The 23,062-nt window shown below is 45.8% G+C and overlaps 1 protein-coding gene across 1 annotated transcript in view; it reads left to right on the plus strand.

Annotated features, from left to right (window-relative positions):
• MSH3 (mutS homolog 3) overlaps window positions 1–23,062 on the plus strand; it is a 108,172-nt gene that overhangs the window by 15,807 nt on the left and 69,303 nt on the right. Inside the window, exons 8-9 of the mRNA XM_075271397.1 lie at window positions 10,700–10,866; window positions 20,587–20,690. Of these exons, the coding sequence (XP_075127498.1) occupies window positions 10,700–10,866; window positions 20,587–20,690 (271 nt within the window). The remainder of the gene's footprint in view (window positions 1–10,699; window positions 10,867–20,586; window positions 20,691–23,062) is intronic.

Here is a 23,062-nt window from a genome sequence, read left to right on the forward strand (position 1 = left end):
CATGTTTCTTCTATTATTTTGTGAAGGTTTTTTTATGTGGGCAACTCTTCTTATAATACTAGACGTCTAACGGAGCTGCAGTGTCTGTTAAGATCCTTGAGCAATGTGTTCTGTTTCGTGTTGTTTTCTTGAAGTTTTGCAGCAGTTCAGTTCATGAACCTGATGTTATATAAAAATAAATATGTAGATATGTGTGTCTCTTAAAATATCTTCATTGCATTGTGCTTATGATTCATGGATAAAAGTCTGTTTCTATACACACAAAGTGAAGAGCCTTGAATCTAATTTCCAAGAAGTAAGGATTAGTCTCCAGCCTTGGACAGGTGCTGATGTATTATGTAAGTGGATCAGTGACAGGTATGCTGGTATTTAGGAATTAGTAAGAATACATCGGTGCTGGTATCTGCTTGACTTTAAGCCCTGGCCACTTGGGCAAGGATCACGGTGGGTTAGCCACTGGCATTTTTACACAGCCTTAGAAAAGAGCTATAAAATATGGAGAAAATTCTATACATGTCCGTATTTGCGGCTCAGGCTATTCATATCAATGTATCGGTCTTTGACAATCACAGATTATTATTATATTTATATAGCACCATTAATTCCATGGTACTTTACATTATTATAGTAATACAATGGGTCTGTACATTATATTAATTTCATGGTACTTTACATTTGAGGGCACACAAAATATACAAAGCAACTATAATACTAACAGTGACCGACTGGCACAGTGGGGTAGAAGGCCCTGCCCGCAAGGGCTTACAATCTATGAGGGAAGAGGGATAGAGACAGAAGGAGAGGGGGAGACTGTACAGATGGTGGTGCGGTGATAGTGTTATTGGAGGTTGTAGGCCTTCCTGAATAGGTGAGGCTTCAGGGCCTTCTTGAATCCTGTGACTGTGGGGCTCAGTCTTTTTTTTTATAACTCAAATTTTTATTGAAAATTTTTTTAAACAATAAGAAAAGAAAAAACAATTACAAGTTACAAGGCGAACACCCGCCCTGCGAACAGAAAAAGCACACAGTGCAACACAAAATACAATCAGAAGAATAAAATTAAAAATAAAAAAAAATAAATAAAAAAAAAAAAAAAAATTAAAGACAAAGAAAGCAACATAGAAAAAAAAAAAAAAGGAAAAAAAGGGGGGGGGGGAGGGAGGGGTTAGTGGGACAGATGAGTGGGGGAGAGGACTAAATGTGGGGGGTGAAAGGGTAGGTAGGGGTGAGTGTGAGCAGTCAGGAAACCAGTGAGAGCGCTCGCCAGGTCATCCATACCACAGCCAGTTGGGAAGGGCTCGGGAGCAACCACTGGTCAAATACCTGAGACGAACAACAAGAGTATCAATCAGAGGAGGGGTCAGAGCCCAGGAGCGTCCGGTACTCTGCAGACTGTTGAAACCTGAACCAGTAGAACCAGGTTTTGATGTACGCCTCAGTCGTGCCATGCAGGAAAGACGTGAGATTTTCCATGCGCATTATCTCGTTGACCTTCGAAATCCAGAGGGAGAGAGGAGGAGGATCCACTCGTTTCCAAAAAAGGGGGATACAAGCCCGGGCAGCGAGGATCAGGAATCTAAGTAGGGAACGCTTAAAGACCTTTACAGAAGACTCACAATGATTAAGGAGGAACAGGGCAGGGCCCAAATGGTGAGAAGTTTCAGTAAGCTGGAGGGTTATCCGCTTGACCCCCTCCCAGAAGGACGAAAGGGCAGGACAGGACCAAAAAATGTGTAGCAGCGTGCCTTCCTCGTCGCCACAGCGCCAACATAATGGGGAGACCTGAGGAAACATAGCATGGAGTCTCGTAGGAACCCTATACCATCGGGACAAGATTTTGTAGCTGGCCTCCTGGTGGCGAGAGCTGATGGAAGCAGTATGAGAAAGGCGAAAAATGCGCCTACGCTGTTCCTGAGAGAGGGAAAGGGATAAGTCAGATTCCCATTTCAACAAGAACGGCGGAACAAAGTCCTCCGGAGGTTCAACCAGGATCCGGTAAGTGAGCGAGAGGGAGTGGCGAAGGGGGCCAGCACCAACAAAAATCTTCTCCAAGGGGGTAGGTTCGACGCGGAACTCTGCAGGAGCAGGGAGAGAATGTAAAAAGTGACGAAGTTGCATCCCCCGCCAAGCGTCCAAAGGGGGCAGCTCAGGAGGGGCCTGGGAATTCAGAAGTGTAGTCCATCCCCCAGCGTCCTGGAAGTGACAGGCACGGAAAATCCCATGACGGCGCCAATTACGAAAAACTCGGTCAAACATTCCAGGTGGAAAGGCAGGATTGCCCAGCACTGGGAAAAGAGCGGAATCCTTAGGGAGGAGAGTGGAGCGAACAAGGCCCCTGGAGCAAATCCGAAGCGTGGGACCAAGGGTAGGGTGAGAAAAGAGAGATGACAATGAGGAGGAGTCCAACCATGGGGCAACCTGCAAAGGGATCGGAGAGAATGCCTGTTCGATGTAGACCCAAGGTTTAGAAACAGCATGCCTACACCAGTCCACGACACGAGTCAGGTGGGTAGCCAAGTAATAGGACTTCAGGTCCGGAAGCGATAAACCACCGCAACTCTTGGGACGAAAGAGAAAAGCCTTGCTCACTCGGGCGGGTCTGCCCGACCAGATGAACTTCAGTTGGACGGAAGTGAGGGATCTAAGAAAAGACAGAGGGATGTGAATGGGAAGCGCCTGCATCAAGTAGAGAAGACGAGGGAGAATGTTCATTTTAAAAATCGCGCATCTCCCGAACCAAGTAAAGGCTCCAGCGGACCATCGAGTACAATCAGCCCTGATAGACGCCAGAAGTGGGGGGAAGTTGCAACGAAAGAGATCTTTCGGGTCCGGAGTAAGATAAACCCCCAAATATTTGAGAGAAGTGGGGGCCCAATGAAAAGGGAAAGATTGACTCAAGGAGGTGGCCGCCGAGGAGGAAAGGGTCACATTAAGGGCTTCTGATTTCGAAAAGTTGATTTTAAAATTCGAAAGGGTCGAGTAAACCTGAAAGGCAGACATCAGAGCTGGAAGAGAAACATGAGGGGAGGAAAGAAAAAATAGCAAGTCGTCTGCATAAGCCGCCACTTTGTATAAACAGGAAGAATGAGCAGCGCCTGAGATGTTCGGGTCGGCTCGAACCTGGCGGAGGAAGGGTTCAAGAGTCAGGACGAAAATGAGAGGCGAGAGGGGGCATCCTTGCCTAGTGCCATTTCGGATAGGGAAGGACTGGGACAATAAACCGTTCACCCTAACCATCGCTGTAGGGAGAGAGTATAGAGCCATGATCCAACTCATCATGCGATTTCCAAGGCCAATATGTAACAGGGTCTCTTCCATGAACCGCCAGTTGACCCTGTCGAAGGCTTTCTCAGCGTCAGTTGAAAGAAGCATGAGAGGAGAGCCCGATTGTTTAGCCTCATACATGAGGTTGATAGCTTTGGTAGTATTATCTCGAGCCTCACGGCCGGGTAAAAATCCAGCTTGATCCGCGTGAACAATATTTCCTAACAAGGGCGATAAACGCGTCGCAAGGATCTTGGCTAAAATTTTTAGGTCAACATTGATTAGCGAAATGGGGCGGTAGTTAGAGCACAGAAGAGGGTCCTTTCCGGGTTTGGGGATAACCGCTATGTGAGCACACAGGGAGTCACGACAAAGGGCCGAGCCATCGGTGAGAGAATTGAAAACTTTCAACAGTCTGGGGCGGAGTTCAGGGCCAAGTTTCTTATAGTATACCAAGGTAAGGCCGTCTGGGCCTGGGGCCTTACCCGTTGCCATACTGGAGATAGCTAAAGAAATTTCCTCTTCAACAATAGGAGATTCCAAGGCCGTCAATTCCTCTAGAGACAACGACAGGAGACCAGAGGAGGAGAGATAAGAACGAATGCGATCTCGGAACTCCGCTTCAGGGAGAGGAGAAGGGCCAGAGTTTACAGAATACAAAGAGGCATAGTAGTCCCGAAAGGCAGCTGCAATATCAAGGGGCATGTGTAATCGAGTACCCTGGGTGGAATTGATGCATGGAACGTAGGTGGAGGACTGCTGAACCCGAAGGGCCCTAGCTAGTGAACGCCCGCTCTTATTTCCAAACTCATAAAAATGACGTCTGCATTTAGCTAGAGTACCCTTCACCCTATCAGTGACGAGCGTACGCAATTCCTCTCGGGCGCTGGCAAGCTGGGAATAAACATCAGGAGTGATTTGGCGTTTATGAAGAAGTTCCAATGAGCGGATCCGCTGCAGCAGAGATTCAATACAAGCCCGGCGTTCCTTGTTTAAGCGGGAACCATGTTGCAACAGGATACCCCGGATAAAGCATTTGTGAGCCTCCCACACCATTGGAGGAGCAATCCCCGACAATTCCTCCCTCTCAAAGTATTCCCCCAAACGAGTCTTAATGTCATCCAGGATGGTTACGTCATCAAGAAGTGATGCGTTAGGTTTCCACTGACGCTGGAAGGGAATAGGAGAGGACAAGGAAACAGACAAAGTAACCAAAGCATGGTCGGAGAAAGTAATGTTATCGACTTCCGCAGCCAACAAAGAGTGGAGATGTTGGTGACGGATAAAGAGGTAGTCGATACGAGAATATCGGTGATGGACCGGAGAGTAATAGGAGTAATCCCTATCCAATGGGTGGAGTAACCTCCAGGAGTCCACAAGCTGGTGGGAATGAAGGTCCCTCTTAATCCTCCTGATGAGCGAGTAAGGGTGAGAAGAGACGCCAGCAGAAGAGTCCAATGAAGGGTCTAGGACCAGATTAAGATCACCCCCCGCCACCAGGAAGCCCTCCACAAAGCCGTCCAACAGCCCTAAGTAAGAACTAAGGGCACGACCCTGTCCCGAGTTAGGCAAATACAAAGAGGCAAAAGTAAAAAGCTGAGAGGAGATACGACCCTTGACCATAACAAGTCTCCCCTCAGAATCAGTGCGAGTCTCCAAATGTTCCCAAGGCAGGGAGCGAGAAATCAAGATACTAGTCCCTCTGGATTTCGGATCAGGAGAGGAGCTATGATATGCATGAGGAAACCAAGCATTAGTCAACTTGTATGGCTTGGTAGAGCAATGGTGAGTTTCCTGCAAAAACACAACATGAAGGCGCTTACCTTTGAGCAGATTGAAGAGTACGGAGCGCTTCTCTGGACTATGAAGGCCTCTCACATTGAGGGAGCCCACAGCGATGGAGGAAAGGCGATCAAGCGGAGGCATGGAGGGAGACGGGCTTTCCCAGCTCACACCCTAGGAGCAGAGGGGAAAAAAAAAAAAAAAGGGGGGAGGGAGGGGAGAGGGCGAAGAATTGAAGAGGGTAAAGGGGAGGGAAAGAAAAAAAAAAAGAGAGAAAAGTAACAGAGTAGAGGAAGGAGAGCAGTAAAGAATGAGGGGGGGGGGGGAGAAAGGAAAGGGAAAAAGAACCAAGAGTAGAACAAATCTAACTACCCCTAGACAAATGGGCCAGGGGCACAACAACAGACAGGAAGGAGTGAGGGAGTAAGAAAAGATGGGGGGAGAAGTGGGCCCGCAAGCACCACGAGTGTACCTGGTAAGGAAGACCCTATGCCCCCACCCCCAACAAAGTGTAAAGGGATAGGAAGCACAGGGCTACAAACTGACTCTAAGGTCCAAATAACAACATTGTATAAAAACACAGCAATACCAACAACAAGGGCCATCTATAAAGCCCAGCAGGAACAGGATCAAGAGGAACAGAGTAGTCACAGAACAAAATAAAATAAACATAGTGAAAATGTCCACCAACCGCGAAACAAGTCCAAGACCACTCAACATAAAAGGATATTAACACTGTCCTGTGGGCAGATCAAAGACCGGCGGTATGAGGGCTCATGCTTCAATGGGAAGCTGAGCTGAGAGATCTGGTTGGCGGAGTGGAGACCCAGGCGGATCCGGTATTGGAAGACGTCGTGGAGATGAGTTTCGCCGAGGTCTCTCTCTGGAAGCAGCCGAAGAAGAACGCCTGGAACCGCGGCCGCGCCTGGGTATAGTAGGGCGGGAGGAATCCAGAGCAAGCCAGTTCGGGACTGAGACAGGGCGCACATCCAGGGAGGCAAACAAATCAGGCAAGTCCGCCGGGGAACGGACAACAATCGAAGACGAGCCAACACGAACAATCAAATGGAAGGGATGACCCCACCTATAGGAACCTCCACAGTCCTTAATCAGAGTCAACACCGGCTGAAGGGCACGGCGCATAGCCAATGTGCGGGATGAGACGTCAGGATAGAGCTTGACAGAGGTATTCTCAAAAGGCACCGATCCCATATCCCAGGCACACCTCAGGATGTGTTCCTTGTCCGTGAAGTAATGTAGTCTACACAGAAAGTCTCTAGGATTAGCAGGGTCAAGCGGGCCAGAACGTTGGACTCTATGCACACGGTCCATCATGAAGGTAGCATCCAGCGGGCGTTGAGTCGCCATATTGAAAATGGTATTAATACGGCTGATCAGATCATCCTGAGGGCCTTTTTCTGGCACTCCTCGTAATCGAATATTATTTCTGCGACCCCGGTTCTCCTGGTCATCCAGGAGCAAGGCAATTTGTTGAAGGCGGGCCTCAGAGTGGGTTTGATTGCTCTCCACTGCAGACAGGCGTTGTTCCAAAGAGGACAGTGTTTGATCAGTAGCGTCAGCCCTAGTAGTAAGTTGAGACACATCAGACTGGATCGCACCGAGGGCCTGTGCCTGGGATTGTTCCATTCGGGAAACTACAGCATCCAGGTCCTGTTTAGTGGGCAGAGCTTGAATAAGGTCCCGAAGTAGCTGAAAGTCCGCAGAGGCAATATGGGCTGCCGAGCAGGGCAGGGAGGCCGAATCCATGGATTGCACGTCATGTCCAGGGAGGGTGGCAGACAGTGAAGGAGGTGGCTGCGATTGGCGAAGCGGAGGAGATGGAGGAGCCATGTCATCAGTGCCAGACCCAGTAGCCGAGGTTCCAGATCGGGACAGGAAGGTAGAGATTGACGGTGAGTGAGTAAGAGAGCGACTCGGCGTGCGGGAAGGAGCAGTAGAGGTGTTAGGACGTCTTCTGGACATATCACAATGAGAAGCGACCATAGAAAGTAAGGAAGGTACACTCGCAGTATCACCAGGCCTTACATGAGGCGGTCACACAGTTTCATAATCAAACCTGGTACCCATGAGGTGCAAAAGGAGCAATGGGAGAAGTGCTAGTTCCGTGGGGATATACTGCAGAACGTGGAACACACAGCAAGTGGAGGAAGGTGAGGAGCCCCCCCTGATGGTGGAGTAGGGGCTCAGCACTCCCTTCACACCACTGCAGTGCACGACAACAACAACAAAAAAAAAAAAAAATTCCCTGCTAGAAAGGTCTCTGAAGAGGGTAAGAAAGTCCAAAAAACAGCAGGGAGTACTCACAGAGTTAGCAGAATGTCCCAGCAGAAAGTGTCAGGATGGGAGCCAAACAGCAGGGGGGGGTGAGGTGTCTCCACTTCAGGCAATGCAGGGAGGCCAGGCAGCAGGTAGAGCAAGGGGTTCAGAGAGCAGAAGAGTTCCCTTACACACTGCATTAACCCCTTCACCAGTGGAAGTGTTGTCAGTTAGTCCCAAGGGACACTGTCTATGTGTGCCAGATGTAAAGGGAGGGGGAGGGAGGCTCACATCAATAGTGCAGACAGAGCAAGGGTTCTCAGACCTTCAGCTATGGCCCTCTAGTATAGCAAGTTTACTGTTGTCCTGAGTGGAGAAGTATCAGTCCGTACATCCAGGTTCCCCTCCCCCCTTAGGCTGTAGCTGCAGTGGCTCCTGGTGTCTGCTGCAGGTGACGTTTATGTAGCAGAGCCTTGTTAGTATACTATGCAGCCTGGGAGGATGGTGGTGCGTCTCGTGGGGCTCAGTCTTATGTGTCTTAGTAGGGAGTTCCAGAGTATGGGGGATGCACGGGAGAAATCTTGGAGACGGTTGTGTGAGGAACGGATGAGAGCAGAGCAGGGTAGGAGGTCTTTGGAGGATCTGAGGTTACGTGTGGGCAGGTAGCGGGAGATTAGGTCCGAGATATATGGAGGGGACAGGTTGTGGATGGCTTTTTATGTCAGCGTTAGTATTTTGAACTCTATTTGCTGGGCAATGGGTAGCCAGTGAAGGGATTGGCAGAGGGGAGCAGCCAATGAAGAACAGGGGGGAGGTGTATTAAGAGAGCAGCACAGTTTAAGGTGGACTGGAGAGGGGCGAGAGTATTTGCAGGGAGGCCATGGAGAAGGGTGTTACAGTAATTTATTCGGGAGATAATGAGGGCCTGGACTAGCATCTATGCGGTTTCAGGGGTGAGGAAGGAGCGAATTTGATGGATGTTCTTGAGCTGGAGGCAGTAGGAGGTGTTGAGGGTTTGTTAGCGCGATTTGAAGGAACGGTCAGAGTCCAGGTTTATCCTGAGGCAGTGGACCCGTGGGACTGGGGTAAGTGTGGTTCCATTAACTCTGATAGATGGGTCAGGTAGAGGGGCCATACCGGGTGGGGCAAAGATGATGAACTCTTGTTTTCTATGTTCAGTTTAAGAAAGCAAGAGAAGATAAAAGAGGCTACGTACGTTAGATCCATTGGAACTTTGGCCAACAGAGAGGTAATGTCTGGTCCATAGAGATATATTTGAGTGTCATTAGCCTTGCAATGGTATTGAAAACCATGAGATTCTATGAGTTGGCCAAGGCCGAGGGTGTAGATGGAGAACAGGAGGGGTCCTAGGACAGAGCCCTGGAGAACGTTGGTTAGGGCAGTTTCTGTGGGGTCTGAAGCCTGACCATAGTTCTAAGTGGACGTGTTGCTGAAGCAGTTTTGAGGCGTATGGGAGCAGTGAGGTGGGGGGGATGTTAGCTGGAGAGGACGGGTTGAGGGACAGTTTCTTAAGTATAGGAGTGACAATAGCGTGCTTGAAGGTGGAGGGGAAGGATCCATTGGTTAGGGATAAGGTTGAAGAGATGGGTTAGGGCTGGGGTAATGACTTTAGTGAGTTTGGGGATGAGATGTGACTGGATTGGGTCACGTGCGCAGGAGGTGAGTTTGGATTTAGAGATTAGGGTGGAGAGCTTTTAATCAGTGACAGGTTAAAGATGAAGAGCACCGCGCAGTTGGGTAGAGTGGTTGTCAGGGGTGTAGGATGAGTCTGTCTCAAATGTCTCAGATTACATACAGATAATAATCTATGTCAGCCATGACACTTTTACTGACCCATGCACAGCACACGTTCATGTGCATCTAGGCTTAAGGTGTTTGAAGAGCCCATGGCAGCGTTTAGATGAAGACTGCAGTGTGTTCACTCCATGCCCAGCACAGCGCCATACATTGTACAGTGGCTGTGCTCAGTATTGCAGCTCAGTATCTTTTATTTGAATGAGAAAAGCGGCAGCATGGCATGTGACCAATGAGTGTGATGTCGCTGAAATAAATAGGAAGTTTAAAAACCGTAATTCATTTTTTTACTGCAGTTTTTTTCTGCCTCCCATTTATTTCAATGACCTTTGCAAAACGGAATCCACCTGAAGATAGGTCATAGCACTTTTTATTTTCTGCTTCAAAATCTGCCTAGTGGTTGGCCAGTGGACATGTGATAATGGCTTTTAGCCAGATTACCACTTTAATTTTTTAGCTTGTCATCAGCTGTTGTTAGATTTGTCAACATCAATTTTTGTCTCTCTCTCTCTTTATATATACATATATACTGTATTAAGTTCTTCGCCAAAAGCTCTGAGCTACATAATGTTATCTAATATGTTCTTATACAGTACATCTCTGGAATACGTCAGCTATGGACAGGTTTTTGATTTCTTCGATAATCACAGACATGAGAAAAACAAAGTACAACCTATTTGAATTCTATGGGTTTACATGAGACATGAGAAAAAACAACTCATTGCACATTACACCGTGTCATTATTTGTTTAAAGGAGTTGTCCAGGGAGTTAAAATTATCTTAAAGGTAGGTCACAGGTAGTGATGTCACATGCCCTTTCCTGAGGCTGCTGTTTGGCCTCAGTGGTCACATGCTGCGATAACAACCGCCAAAATAAGACCTTGGAGTAGCAGGACTGGACAGCGCTGGGAGACCCCGAAGACTAGTGAGGTTTTTTTTTGTTTTTTTTCTTTAATTCATTCAGTACGTTTTTGATGATGAACCCAGGGGTTCCAGTCTGGTTCCAACTCTTCAGTCACGTGATTGGAACCAGCTCCTGAGCTCGAGGTTTTATATACCGCTAGAAAGCCGACAGTGCGGTTACTCTGCCCACTCCCTCCTCCCCTGATTTCCCCTGTGCTAATGGGGGCTTTACAGATTGAGTCCAGTCACGTGACCCAGGGATCGGAACCAGACCAGAATCCCAGATGAATTAAGGTAACTTAAACACTTTGGACAACCCCTTTATCAAAAACAAAGCCAAAATGCAGAAGCATTTGGACTATAGGAACAAAGCATCCAGGTGCTGCTACCCAAATGCCCTTGATGATCAACTTATGTTCTATAAAAGCATAAGTTTTGCCAGTTTGCTGGTCTGGAGGACGTGGGCTTGGCTGAATTTGTCAGTTATTCACTCCCATCTGGTTCTCAGCTATGACTGACACTAAGGCTCTCTATCTCATGTGTGCACAGTTTCCCTATTCATTGCGGCATCTTATCCCATATTCTCTACATCTCTCCCTATGATATAAGACAATATTAATGCATTATTTCCATAAACAAGTATTCTTTTTCTTTCAGGCTGTTCAGCCGTCTACAGGAGAAGTGCTATTTGACAGTTTTCATGACTCTAAATCACGCTCTGAGTTAGAGACTAGAATATTACGTTTGCAGCCATCTGAAATTTTACTTCCCTCTGAGATTTCTGAAGGAACAGAAAAGCTCATCAACAGCATAACAGCAGTCTGGTAAGTTTAAGGTGTAATGCCGCAAGACGTAGGCCTTGTTCACATGTTACTGCTGTCTGACCATGTTCTCCACAGACATCACATTGACTGAATTCTATAGGTCTATCCAGACATCCTTTATTCTGCGGACTAGTATTCTGTCTGTTTTTCAAACTACAATGGTGGTCAATGGTGTCATGGCAATCATAAGACAGCACCAGATGTCATTACATGCATTAGTCAGTGGAGTCCCTTACGATTCATTACTCTCCATCATTAGACTGATCCGTTTTAATGTTTAGTTTGTTATTTTGGAGCTAAAATGGAACAGAGCAAAACAGTGCACATGTGAGCTCACCCTAATCAGGCTACATACTGTCAGGTGGGTGGTCCTGATCCATCTGCTCATGTCCAGGACTGCCCACCTGACAGTAGAGAGTATCATTATATTGGGTGCCGAAACTAAGAGCACTGATTTCTGTTTGTGAAATCCAAAATCAGTGATGATGTGCAAAGTAACAGTGGTACTGCACACTCTTGGTAAAATGTGGTGCGAACAAAAAAGGGGTCCTCCGACCCACGTAAGCAATGGGGATAAATTTTGCTGCACATACCAAAAATTTTTGAAAGAGGTGTAATCATTTATTATACAACAGTGAATACGCCATAGACATCACTCCCTCCAGCATTCCTTACTAGATCATCTCTGATGAGGGTCAAAACGACCGAAACGTCAAAACATTATTTGATCTAACCTATATTAGGTTATATAGGTTTATATAACCTTCTATTCAAATCTACTTTTTTGCATTATGTCTATGGCGTATTAACTGTTGTATAATAAATGATTACACCCCTTTCAAAAATTTTTGGTGTGTGCAGTAAAATCAGTGGCGAGTCGCCTATTAAAGGATGCAAAGAGTTGGAGGAGGTGGTGAAGGGTCCTCTGTAATCGGAAGGGTAACTTATAGGAAATTATTTGTAACGCCCAGAGAACTTGTACACTTGGTGGCGCTGTGCTATAATAAACCTTAAAGGTTTATATGGTTTTATTCTGGTTGTTTGTAATTGAACATTAAATGTTAAATAACTTTATACTACACTATCTGATCGATGAACACCTAGACGCCCCACTGATCGCGAGAATGTGGGCGCCCCAGAGTGGCGTTTAAATAGCAGAACTGTTACACTTCAGTCCTTGGCACTTTGGAGGTAACCAAATGTTGTTTTCAGCTACGTCTGGCAGTCTCATAAACAGTTAATGGAAAAGACTAGCAAATGCTTGACCTCTGATAAATGCACAAAGGTACTTGTGGACTGTTTTTGTGACTGGTGGGGATGCCAGCTGTTGTTCCCCCACCGCTTAGAGAATTGGCACGTATTCTGTAGATGGCTGACAAGTTTTAATCTTAGGCCAATCCCTTTCATTTAAAAAGGTGTCCACCTGCCACCAACTAAGAGGGAGATGAGACCCCAAAGACTATTATACCCCAAATCACCCACCCCACCATACCAACCATTCTCCCCTCCAGCTCTCCCCCCCACTTTACTTGCTTTGGCAATGCCAAATATCTATTCGGACATGCCAATAAAGCTTGATTTGATTTACCAGGTATTATGGATCCCTTATACTGACCCATACAGCTGAAATACTGTATATTTATTCCCTACTTATGTACTTTGTCTATAGGTGAAGCTGCAGCGAAGAATACATAAGATATAGTGATGTACTTGTTTAAGTTGCTTAAAGTGGAACCTAAGTTTTAAACAAAAAAACATAAATCTATTTATTAACTGATATTTAGATAATTTATAGAGAATCAGGGCCTGAGAAACATCATCATTATATGAGCATGTATATACTGTATATATAATTTATTTTCTATAAGGCAGACCTTACGGTATTTTTTTTTTTTATTTTGCTCCGTCCTCTACTTTTTTCGGGAGACTTCTCCAAAACTATTCCTTCATATGAAGTGAGGCTAACAATAATATTCATAACTAGACCATTCAGTGGTATCTGGAAAAGGGTAGATAGATTCGTACATGTACTGTAAGAAGATAGGCACATTTGACGTGACTATCCTGACCATTTCATCCATGTACATTCTCCACCTTCACTATTGGCGGTTTCATTAACCCTTGTTAGTTGTGATATCTGGTTATCGGTCTACTGTGTTATTGTCATGTTTATTGCAGTGTTATTATCACAATGCAGGAATCCATTGTTTATCTGATTATTACTATGTTTTGCATTGTATTTGGGTTCTTTTTAGGTCTTTGTACTTTTTCAAGCTTCTCTTGTGGGAAGATTGCTTTCCGAGCTTCCTTCAGAAGTGGGTGTCTACTGAGTTCCCAAATGTGGGATGCAATATAATTAACATGCTAGAATAAGAATATAGGCTGCTCTCTGCCGTCACTTTCATGTCTTTGACAGTAACGGTGCATGGCAACAGTTTCTAAAGTTTGACATCTCAGCTTAAAACATTTTAAAGAGAACTCTTTGGGAATCAGTTATGAAACGGAGAAATGGAAATGTCCCTGAATATCAGACATAGATAAATAGATTTTTGCCCATGGATTCATCTGTCTTTTATGTAACCTGTTAGTGACGTTCACTGTACGTGTACACCAAATATACACCAAGGCCAGGAGCTGAGCCCATTCCATATCACACTCACTGGCATCTTTGATGATCAAAGGTAACGCCTTATGTGCTGAGGTCAATAGCGACTGCAACAAGGGGAGGGAGCTTCCTCTGTCCTCAATTAAAGGTGTTGTCTGGGATAAAATGATCTTTCTAATCTAAGCTAGCCACTGTACCCCCTCCCGTCTACCTCCTAAATTACTTAGGTAAAAAAAATCTATCTTTACTTACATGGCCTTGGCAGTCATTTGACTACCCCAGGCACATTTTCTGGTGACATTCCATTTCCGGAAACGGGTTGTCACCAATACTAAACACCCTCTCCCCTTTCTCCAATCATACTTGCCTGTCTTCTGGTTACGAGATGTAACTTGTTCTGGGTGGCCGGTACCTCCTCTTCTTGACATCTGCCGGCCGCCTGCACAACAGAGTAGAAAAAGTGAAGTCCCATGCCGAGAAGATCCTGCCCTGAAGACGGCTAAGTATGATGGGGGGGGGGTTTGAGTTTGATAGGAAAGGCTAGTAGTGGGTAGGCTAGCTAGGGAAACAGGGAGGGGAAGGGAGTGAGAGAGGGAGGTGGAGGGAGTCAGCTCTGAGTGAAATGCAAGGAATCATGGTAGTTGTAGGAAATCAAAACAGGAAGCTACCCATGTAAAGAAATGTAGAAAATGCCAGGAGGCATCAGAGGAACCCAGGATATCAAACCACCTTTTGAAAAATTATCTTTTGCCTGAAAAACCCCTTTAAGCTCTCAGGTTTGCAGTTTGCTCCTAAATGCCCCCCGCCCATTCTGATATTCTTATAGCTCCCCAGTACATCGTACGGAATGCTAAATGCTACCACTGTGAAGTACAAGCTTTCTGTAAGGGGTTAATCGACAATAAGCAACCACTTGCATCCTGTAGATTTCTTTTGGTTGCTCTGCATGGAAAGGTTCCAATGTTGCCAATCATTATTTTAGCTGGTTTCTTGCTGTGTTGAAATTTCCTTTTTTATTTTTGATATTGTACTCTCTTATTATTGTTGGCTTATTTCAACGGTTTGTAGCTTTTTTATTATATCATTTTCTTTTTCTATTGTCTTCCGGTTTAGTGCGCTGTTTTAGAGGAAAATTCCAGTATTATGCAAATACTGCTTATTGACTTATTTATAGAATTTGTTTCAATGCCTCAGGATGTTCATGCTAGCTATTAGTGGTCAGTGATCACCAACATCCAGAGCTGAATTCATAATTGTAAATTATTCAGAGCTAAAATCTGACAGTATTTCAAGCTGGCTAAGGGTTAGTTCACACTAGCATTTGTATTCCGTCTAGAAGGAGTCCGCATGGACACCCCCCGGACGGAATACAATCGAAATTGTGAGCGATGTGCAGGCAAAGCACACGGACCCCATAGACTATAATGGGCTCTGTGTACTTGCTGCACACTGCCCGCACGAATCATTTGTGCAGGCAGTGCGTGGCAAGCACACAGAGCCTATTATAGTCTATGGGGTCCGTGTGCTTTGCCTGCACATCCAGGGTCGGACTGGCCCGCCGGAGCACCGGGGGATTCCCCGGTGGGCCCCCGAGCCTGACTATTAATTTTATCTAAATGCACTTGTCAGGGGCCCGATCGGAATCTTCAGGGGCCCGATCGGGATCCTGACCGTGCCAAAATGTGCCCCTGTACCAATCGCTGGGAGTGTGTGTCTCTGCTCCCTGCACTGCACACTGCCGTCACTAGCAGGAGCTGTGCTACCCCTCCCCCACACAGATCGGAGTGTGCAGGGGGAAGTCTGCCGGCTGCTGTAAACAGAGCTTTCACCACAGCCAGACAGGACAGACAGGACACAGCCAAATGTAAGTACATTTTTTGGGTAAAATATGTATATTTAATGTGTGTATATTTGTGTAAAGTGTCTGATATACTGTATGAGTCCTGTATATTTGTAGATAGGTGTGTGTGTATGTATATGAATGTATGTGTGTAAATGTATGTTATACGTATTAGGCCTGGTTCACATCTTCCCTTTTCGGGAAGTCCACTGTGGGGAATAATACAGTATGCAGGGGCCACTATGGGGCATAATACTTTGTACAGGGGTCACTATGGCACATAATATTGTGTGCAGGGGCCACTGTGGGGTATAATACTGTGTGCAGGGGCCACTGTGGGGTATAATACTGTGTGCAGGGGCCACTGTGGGGTATAATACTGTGTGCAGGGGTCACTATGGGGCATAATACTGTGTGCAGGGGCCACTATGGGGTATAATACTGTGTGCAGGGGCCACTGTGGGGTATAATACTGTCTGCAGGGGCCACTGTGGGGTATAATACTGTGTGCAGGGGTCACTATGGGACATAATACTGTATGCAGGGGACACTATGGGGTATAATACTGTGTGCAGGGGCCACTATGGGGCATAATACTGTGTGCAAGGGCCACTGTGGAGCATAATACTGTGTGCAAGGGACACTATGGGGTATAATACTGTGTGCAGGGGCCACTATGGGGCATAATACTGTGTGCAGGGGACACTATGGGGTATAATACTGTGTGCAAGGGCCACTGTGGAGCATAATACTGTGTGCAAGGGACACTATGGGGTATAATACTGTGTGCAGGGGCCACTATGGGGTATAATACTGTGTGCAAGGGCCACTGTGGAGCATAATACTGTGTGCAAGGGACACTATGGGGCATAATACTGTGTGCAAGGGCCACTGTGGAGCATAATACTGTGTGCAAGGGACACTATGGGGTATAATACTGTGTGCAGGGGCCACTATGGGGCATAATACTGTGTGCAGGGGCCACTATGGGACATAATACTGTGTGCAGGGGCCACTATGGGGCATAATACTGTGTACAGAGGCCACTATGGGGCATAATACTGTGTGCAGGGGCCACTATGGGGGATAATACTGTGTGCAGGGGCCACTAAGGATTAGGCCCTACTGAGCAAAACACAGTTAACGCTGGGTTCACACCAGCGTCTGGTCTCCATTCTGAGGTTTCCATCTTCTGCATGTAGAAGACGGAAACCTATCGGTTCGAGTCTGGCCGTGAGTGCCGGTGAGTGTTTTATGTTCTCTGCGGCAAAACCGTTTTTTTTTTTTAAACCAGACAAAGTCCTGCATGTCCGACTCTGTGTCTGGTTAAAAAAAGAAACGTTTCGCCGCGGTGAGCACAAAACGCTCACAGGAGCTTACGGACGCACACTTCATTTGAATGGGTTTGAAAAATGCCTGCAGGGCAGAGACCCCAGATGTGAACGAGCCCTTAAAAACACTTTCTATTTTTTTAAGCACACTGCCGATCGGAGTGTGCAGGGGGGAAGTCTGCCTGTCCCAGTGTCTCCCAGTGCGGTCCAGTCCGGCATGTAACTACCAGCAGAACTGCAGGACCGGAGCACTGGGAACAGATGAGTGCGGGGGGGGTTTTTTATGTGTACTTTCTTTTTCACCTCCCAGGACTAATTATAAACAAAAAAAATAAATTATGCTGGACAACCTCTTTAAAGTGTGGGTCATTTTGGGGGAAAATTAAAGGGGTTGTCCAGGCATAATTTTCTATGGTTTATCGTCAGAATAGGCTATAAATGCCTGATCTGTAGGGGGCTGACTCCCAGCCCTCAGACCGATCAGCTGTATGGAGCCACTTCTGGCACCAGTCCTGTACACAATACGGAGCCTGAAGCAGAAAGCTCTGTCCACTGTATATCAGCCGGCACCTTCTCTGCATCTCGGCACTTATTGAAGTCAGTGGGAGCAGAGCTGCAGTGAATCTGCCAGGCAACTATACAGTGGATGAAGCTTTCTGCTCCCAGTCCTGTGTCGTGTACAAAACGAGCGCGGAAACAGAAACCTTTGTGGAGTTCTGCAAAAAGCGCTGCAGGAAAAACTGATGTGTCGGCGCCGGGGGTTTTCCCGCAGCGTTTTTTTGCTGCGGGACGCTGTGTTAGGCCTTATCCTTATAGTGTGGTGTGCAGTATGTTGAGATGGTAAAGAGGAGCTCTCACCTCCTGGGACACTTGCGGTTTAATACACTGCTAGAGAGCTGACAGTGTGATGATTTCAGCGCACTTTCAGCTTTCCCATTCTGTGCCCCCGGTGAGGAGCTATCAGTCCGTAGCTCTTCACTGTCAGAAAGGCGTTTCAGACAGTCAGTCCGGAACGCCCTTCCTCACAGCAGCGCCTATAGTGCTGTACTGTGAGAGCGCTATAGGCGCTCAGCGTCATCGCTGGCTGGTAAGCAACGACCCCTCTCACAGTACAGCGCTATAGACGCTACCGTAAGGAAGGGCGTTCCTGACTGACTGTCATAACGCACTTCTGACGATGAAGATCTACGGTACCGGCACAGAACATGAAAGCCAATAGTGTGCTGAATTCACCGTACTGTTGGCTTTCTAGCGGTGTATTAAACCTCATGTGCCCCAGATGGTGATAGGTCTTCTTTAAGGATTAGGCGCAACTGCGAGATGCAGCTAAAAAAACATTGTGGGAAAAAATTGCAGTGAATCCCAATATATTTTTTTCCACAGTGTTTTTCGTTGAGCTTTTGTCCCCAGCACTCCGTTGTCCCCGCCTGTGTCTGTTAGATACAGGATTTCCAGAGATGAGACCTAATTGGTTTCAGTCGTCCCATAAGGTGCAGGACTCCCAGCAAGGAGGCACCGGCGCGAGACTGAATGGACACTGGCAGCGGACAACGGAGCAACAGGAACAGGTGAAGGCGCTTTTTATTTTTTATTTTACACCTCCCTCCCAGCACATGGGTCGCTCCAATTCCTGGACAAATCTTTAAAGGGTTTATCCATCTTTGTAATATTGATGGTCTGTCCTTGGGATAGACCATCAATATTACATCTGTGATGACACAACAGCCAGGACCTCTGCAGATCAGCTGTTCCAGGACAGCGCGGCTACAGGTAATGGTAACATTTCTAGGAGCCACGCTGTTCACTTTCCATACAGTATGTGGCAATAAGTTTAGGTAGTGCAGTGTTGCACATCGTATGGCGGGAAAGCAGCATGGCTCCTGATATGTTATTACCTTCAACCGCCCTGTCTTGGTATCGCTGGTTTGCAGGGATCCTGATGGTGGGCCCCTAGAAATAATTCCACTGGTGGGCCCTAGACACCCCAGTCCGACACTGTGCACATCGCTCACAATTTCGATTGTATTCCGTCCGGGGGGGTGTCCATGCAGACTCCTTCTGGACGGAATACAAATGCTAGTGTGAACCAACCCTTAGTCTGTGCACTGAGATTGGTTTGATAATTAATATTAAAGGGGCTCTATCATTTGGAAATCATGTTTTTAGATAGTGATATGCCTGAATAGCCTTTAAAAAGACTATTCAGGTGCTGCTAGTAGATTTTGTAAAACCCTCCTTTTTTTTTTTTTTTTACACATTGGTAAAGCCGATATGCAAATGAACCTCTCCGTGCACCCTGAGCGTTCCCCAGCCATGGTGCAACACTCTGCGTCATTCCTTTGTAACGCCCCCTCCTTTGCTTGTTCTCCTATTATGCCATCCTCCTTCATAGGTGTAACCGCCTCCATTCTCTGTAGTCTCCATCCTGCGCTTTGAAATATCAGGCATACGCAGTAACACTCCCTTCTGAGAGCTATTGCACATGTCTGTGCGCCATTTTCTTGTGCGCTTTCTTCCATTGTCCACAAGAAAATGGCGCTCGGGCATGTGCAGTAGCGCTCAGAAGGGATATCAAAGCTTATTAAAAATAGTGTTAACATAAAAGCTAGTTAAAAAATGGGTAACTTTCTGGTGGCCCATTCTCTTGTGCATGTGCTAGCCACAATGTTCTGTATTCACACCTAGCAGAGCTGAGACTCCCTACCTAATTATAATGTGATGGACATACAACAGTGTAATTTGGGACAAATCCTGCACATATAGGAGGGTTTTATGAAGCCCTGCACTCTAGAACGCAGTTTCACGAAGGTATGAGTGGTAGACTAAAACATACATTTTATTACAGAGTATTAAAATAGATGCACATTGCATATATTATGCACCATATATTGTACAGCCTGCATGTACATTGCATATACTGTACACCAGTGAGCAGACTATTCGCTATGGCTGTAGTCCAGGTATAGAAATACTGCAGAGATTCCATCTTAATTTGCCCTTGTTTGCTGTGTTTACTCAGTGTTTTGTGCCCAGTGATCTCTGACCGGTGACTGTGCTGCTGGTCCTCCTCGGAGAGATGATATTGATTATTGTTTCCTAGCATTTCTTACATCTCCCCAGGTCTGCCACTAAGTGAGACATAAAAGAAGCGTTATACAGATCGTAGCTTACTCCTCGGAGCCCTAACATCAGCTCCAGGTCTTGTTAACCACGTTCCAGGCCTTCATCGTGTACACACTGGTTGTTCTCGGTGTTAATGAAATATTACAGCTTCAGGTTCATGGGCACAATTGCCTGTTATATAACACAATTCAGCTACACAAGACATGCTGAGCCTGTGGCGAGTTTACTCTGCGGGCAGCCATTAAAACTGCCATCCTCACTTAAAACACGTTAACATTTAAAAAAACCCAAAAACCACTAAATACAGATGTGATGGGACGATTATGTGGAACGCAGATGTCACTAATACAGTTACCTTTTCATTGCTCTTAATACGCCATGTAGATGGGAAGCAAGTTCCTGGCAATGGAATAATGCTGAGAAGCAACAAATGGACACAAGACAGGGTAGAGGAATATTAAAGAGTAATACCACGTGGCCTTTCCCCCTTACCAGACCTGAGTGCCCAAATGAGTTTCTTTTAGCTGCTTTTTAATGGAAAATTGTATTGTATGGCTGGATGTCAGATAAACCCAGGCAAGGGATTTCAGTTCAGAACTTTGCCCAAATTCTGCCTTAAGGGGTAACCCCATACTATTTCGTATAACTGGTTTAGAAGTGATTTTGGTGGTGTCAGACTCCCTTTAAAGTTTTAGATGGCCAGGGAAGATGAGAATGTAGTAACCTGTGGCCATTGTAGCTTGAGGAACAGCTGTAGATATATAACATCGCCTTCTTATGTAGTAGATTCTTTATAATGATATGTTTTTCTTTTTGCTTAGCCTACGAGATGATGACCGAATAAGAATTGAACAAAGGAACGCAGATCATTTTGAGTACAGTCAGGCTTTTCAGCTTATCAGTGATTTTTATGGGAAAGGCGCAGGTAATGTATCTGGATTATTCTATACTTATCTTACATTATTAGACATTAATGCGTCTTCCTGTGATGTGTTTAGTGTCATTTATAAGACGTAAATACTTAAAAGCAGAAACGTTTCTAAATATTACGAATAATAGAAAACGCCAGGAAGACTTTTTACCCCGATAAGGGATTATAGAAACTTATATCTTCAGCTTATTCTGGTGAACACCTTTGCTTCTGGCAAGAAATCTGGAATTGGTGATACTATATATGCATTTTTTTTTGTGCATCGGTTTTCCAGAACCAAAAAGAAGTTAAGAGTTTTATTGTTTTTGAAGTGTTACTGTATGCCAAGTATTTGATGCTCCATCCAACATGCCAATCTTCGTCCATCTTTGCATATAGAGATCTGTTGGGGACCCATCGGGCAAACATTTCTTCCTTAGCCCAACAATTTTTTGTTTAAACGGTTACCTCTTATTATAGAAATAATAGGTCTCATATATATGTAAGCATTCAAGGAAAGGAATATGCAAGTGATTTCTCTTTGATGGGAAAAGGACAGGTTTCTCTTGCGCCACCTTTCGCAAGATAGCTCCTTATAGATCAGGGGTCTCAAGCATGCGTCCTATGAGGCTTTTCCCTACGGGACATTGGAGCTCCTGGGAAATCTTCAGGACAGCAGAGAGAAGAGCTAAGGAAGAGCATGCCATAGCACAGTCTTGCAGAGCGTAGGCGTCTGTTGGATCACTGGTGGTAGGTGAGTATGGAGAGGAGGATTGTTATTGGGGGACCAGACAGTATATTATTTCTTGGGGGTCAGCAGATTGAGATTAAGCCAAACAGAACATCTCCTGTAAAAGTAAGAGACCCATCCTAGGACAGCTGATTTAGGGTGAAGCAGGGCACTGGTTTGGCTAGGTGAGGAGTCACAGATGTGGATCATATATCCCCTTAGGGAGATGTCACCTTTGTAGGCCACCTGTGTATAGTCTCACAAACCATGCAAGGAATTCAGGGAAAGGAATATGCAAATTAGTTCTCCTTTTACTGTCATTTAGAACTTGTTTTCATATTCCTTTAAGCACTCAAGAAATAGCAGCACCGTACCCATAAACTCCTGCGGGACATGGAGTGCACAGCTTCCAGAGACTCCACTCCAGACTCCCCAAAAGCCATCCAGCTATAGAAAAGAAGCAGCATGCCATAAACCTCCATGGAACAATTTATTCATCCATACTTCAAGGACGCAACGTTTCAGATGGGTTAATGAATAGTTCCACTGAGGGTTTTGTAGTGCTGCTCATTTCTATAGCTGAGATGTCTGATATTTTCTTCTGTCTTTCTCTGGTTCAACAGTATGAAAGGGACTGACTGCAGAGAAACAGAAGTATTTCACGTATAAATATACATCTGCAACTTTTACTGAAAAACAAAACTTCTAATAAAATATATATAAATAAACCAAGTTGGAATAGGCTTAAGAAAGGCTATTCTTCTCCTACCTTTAGATATCTTCTCCGGGCCGCCATTCAGTATAAATCCCGGTTTTCGTCGGTATGAAAATGAGTTCTCTCGCAGCACTGGGGGCAGGCCCCAGCGCTCAAACAGCACCGCCTCCATCTTCTTCTGGAATGGCCTCTCTTTTCGTCTTCTTCCGGCGCTGGCTTCAAACTTCTAGGCCTAGGACAAAGCCGACTGCGCATGCCCGCCGGCCACAAGAAAATGGCCACTTACACAGTATTGTAATCGGCCATTTTCTTCTTTCGGCTGCCCGAGGCTTAGAAGTTTGAAGCCAGCGCCGGAAGAAGACGCAAAGAGAGGCTGTTCCAGAAGAAGATGGAGGCGGTGCAGGAGAGTTCTCTTGCAGCATTGGGGACGCCCCCAGTGCTGTTTGAGCACTGAGGCCTGCCCTCAATGCTGCGAGAGAACTCATTTGCATACCAACGAAAACTGGGATTTATACTGAACGACGGCGCGGAGAAGACATCTAAAGGTAGGAGAAGAATAGCCTTTCTTAAGGCTATTCCGACATGGTACTCAGAAAAAATTACATTTTAATGATAGAATCTCTTTAATGGCCATCAGACTGAATCTGCCCACATAGTCCTTTCAATTCTTGTGGAATGAATATCCATATCATCAGCAAGCAAATTTCCATCTTGATCACAGAATCCCTATAATGTAGGCTTACCGCTTGCTGAAAAATGAACATTCTCATGCATACTTTTAGGAAGATGTAACAAATTCATTAAACATTGCAATCCTTATTTCTGAATATATTTTGTTTCTCAACATGAATATTTAATATTCTTTGATGTAACATGTGGTAGTATATCATAAAAGAAAACAAAGACATCTTTCCTCTGGTTCGGAGGTCTCTGGAGACAGTG

Source organism: Leptodactylus fuscus, chromosome 1 (assembly GCF_031893055.1).
Source record: "Leptodactylus fuscus isolate aLepFus1 chromosome 1, aLepFus1.hap2, whole genome shotgun sequence".
NCBI lineage: Eukaryota > Metazoa > Chordata > Amphibia > Anura > Leptodactylidae > Leptodactylus > Leptodactylus fuscus.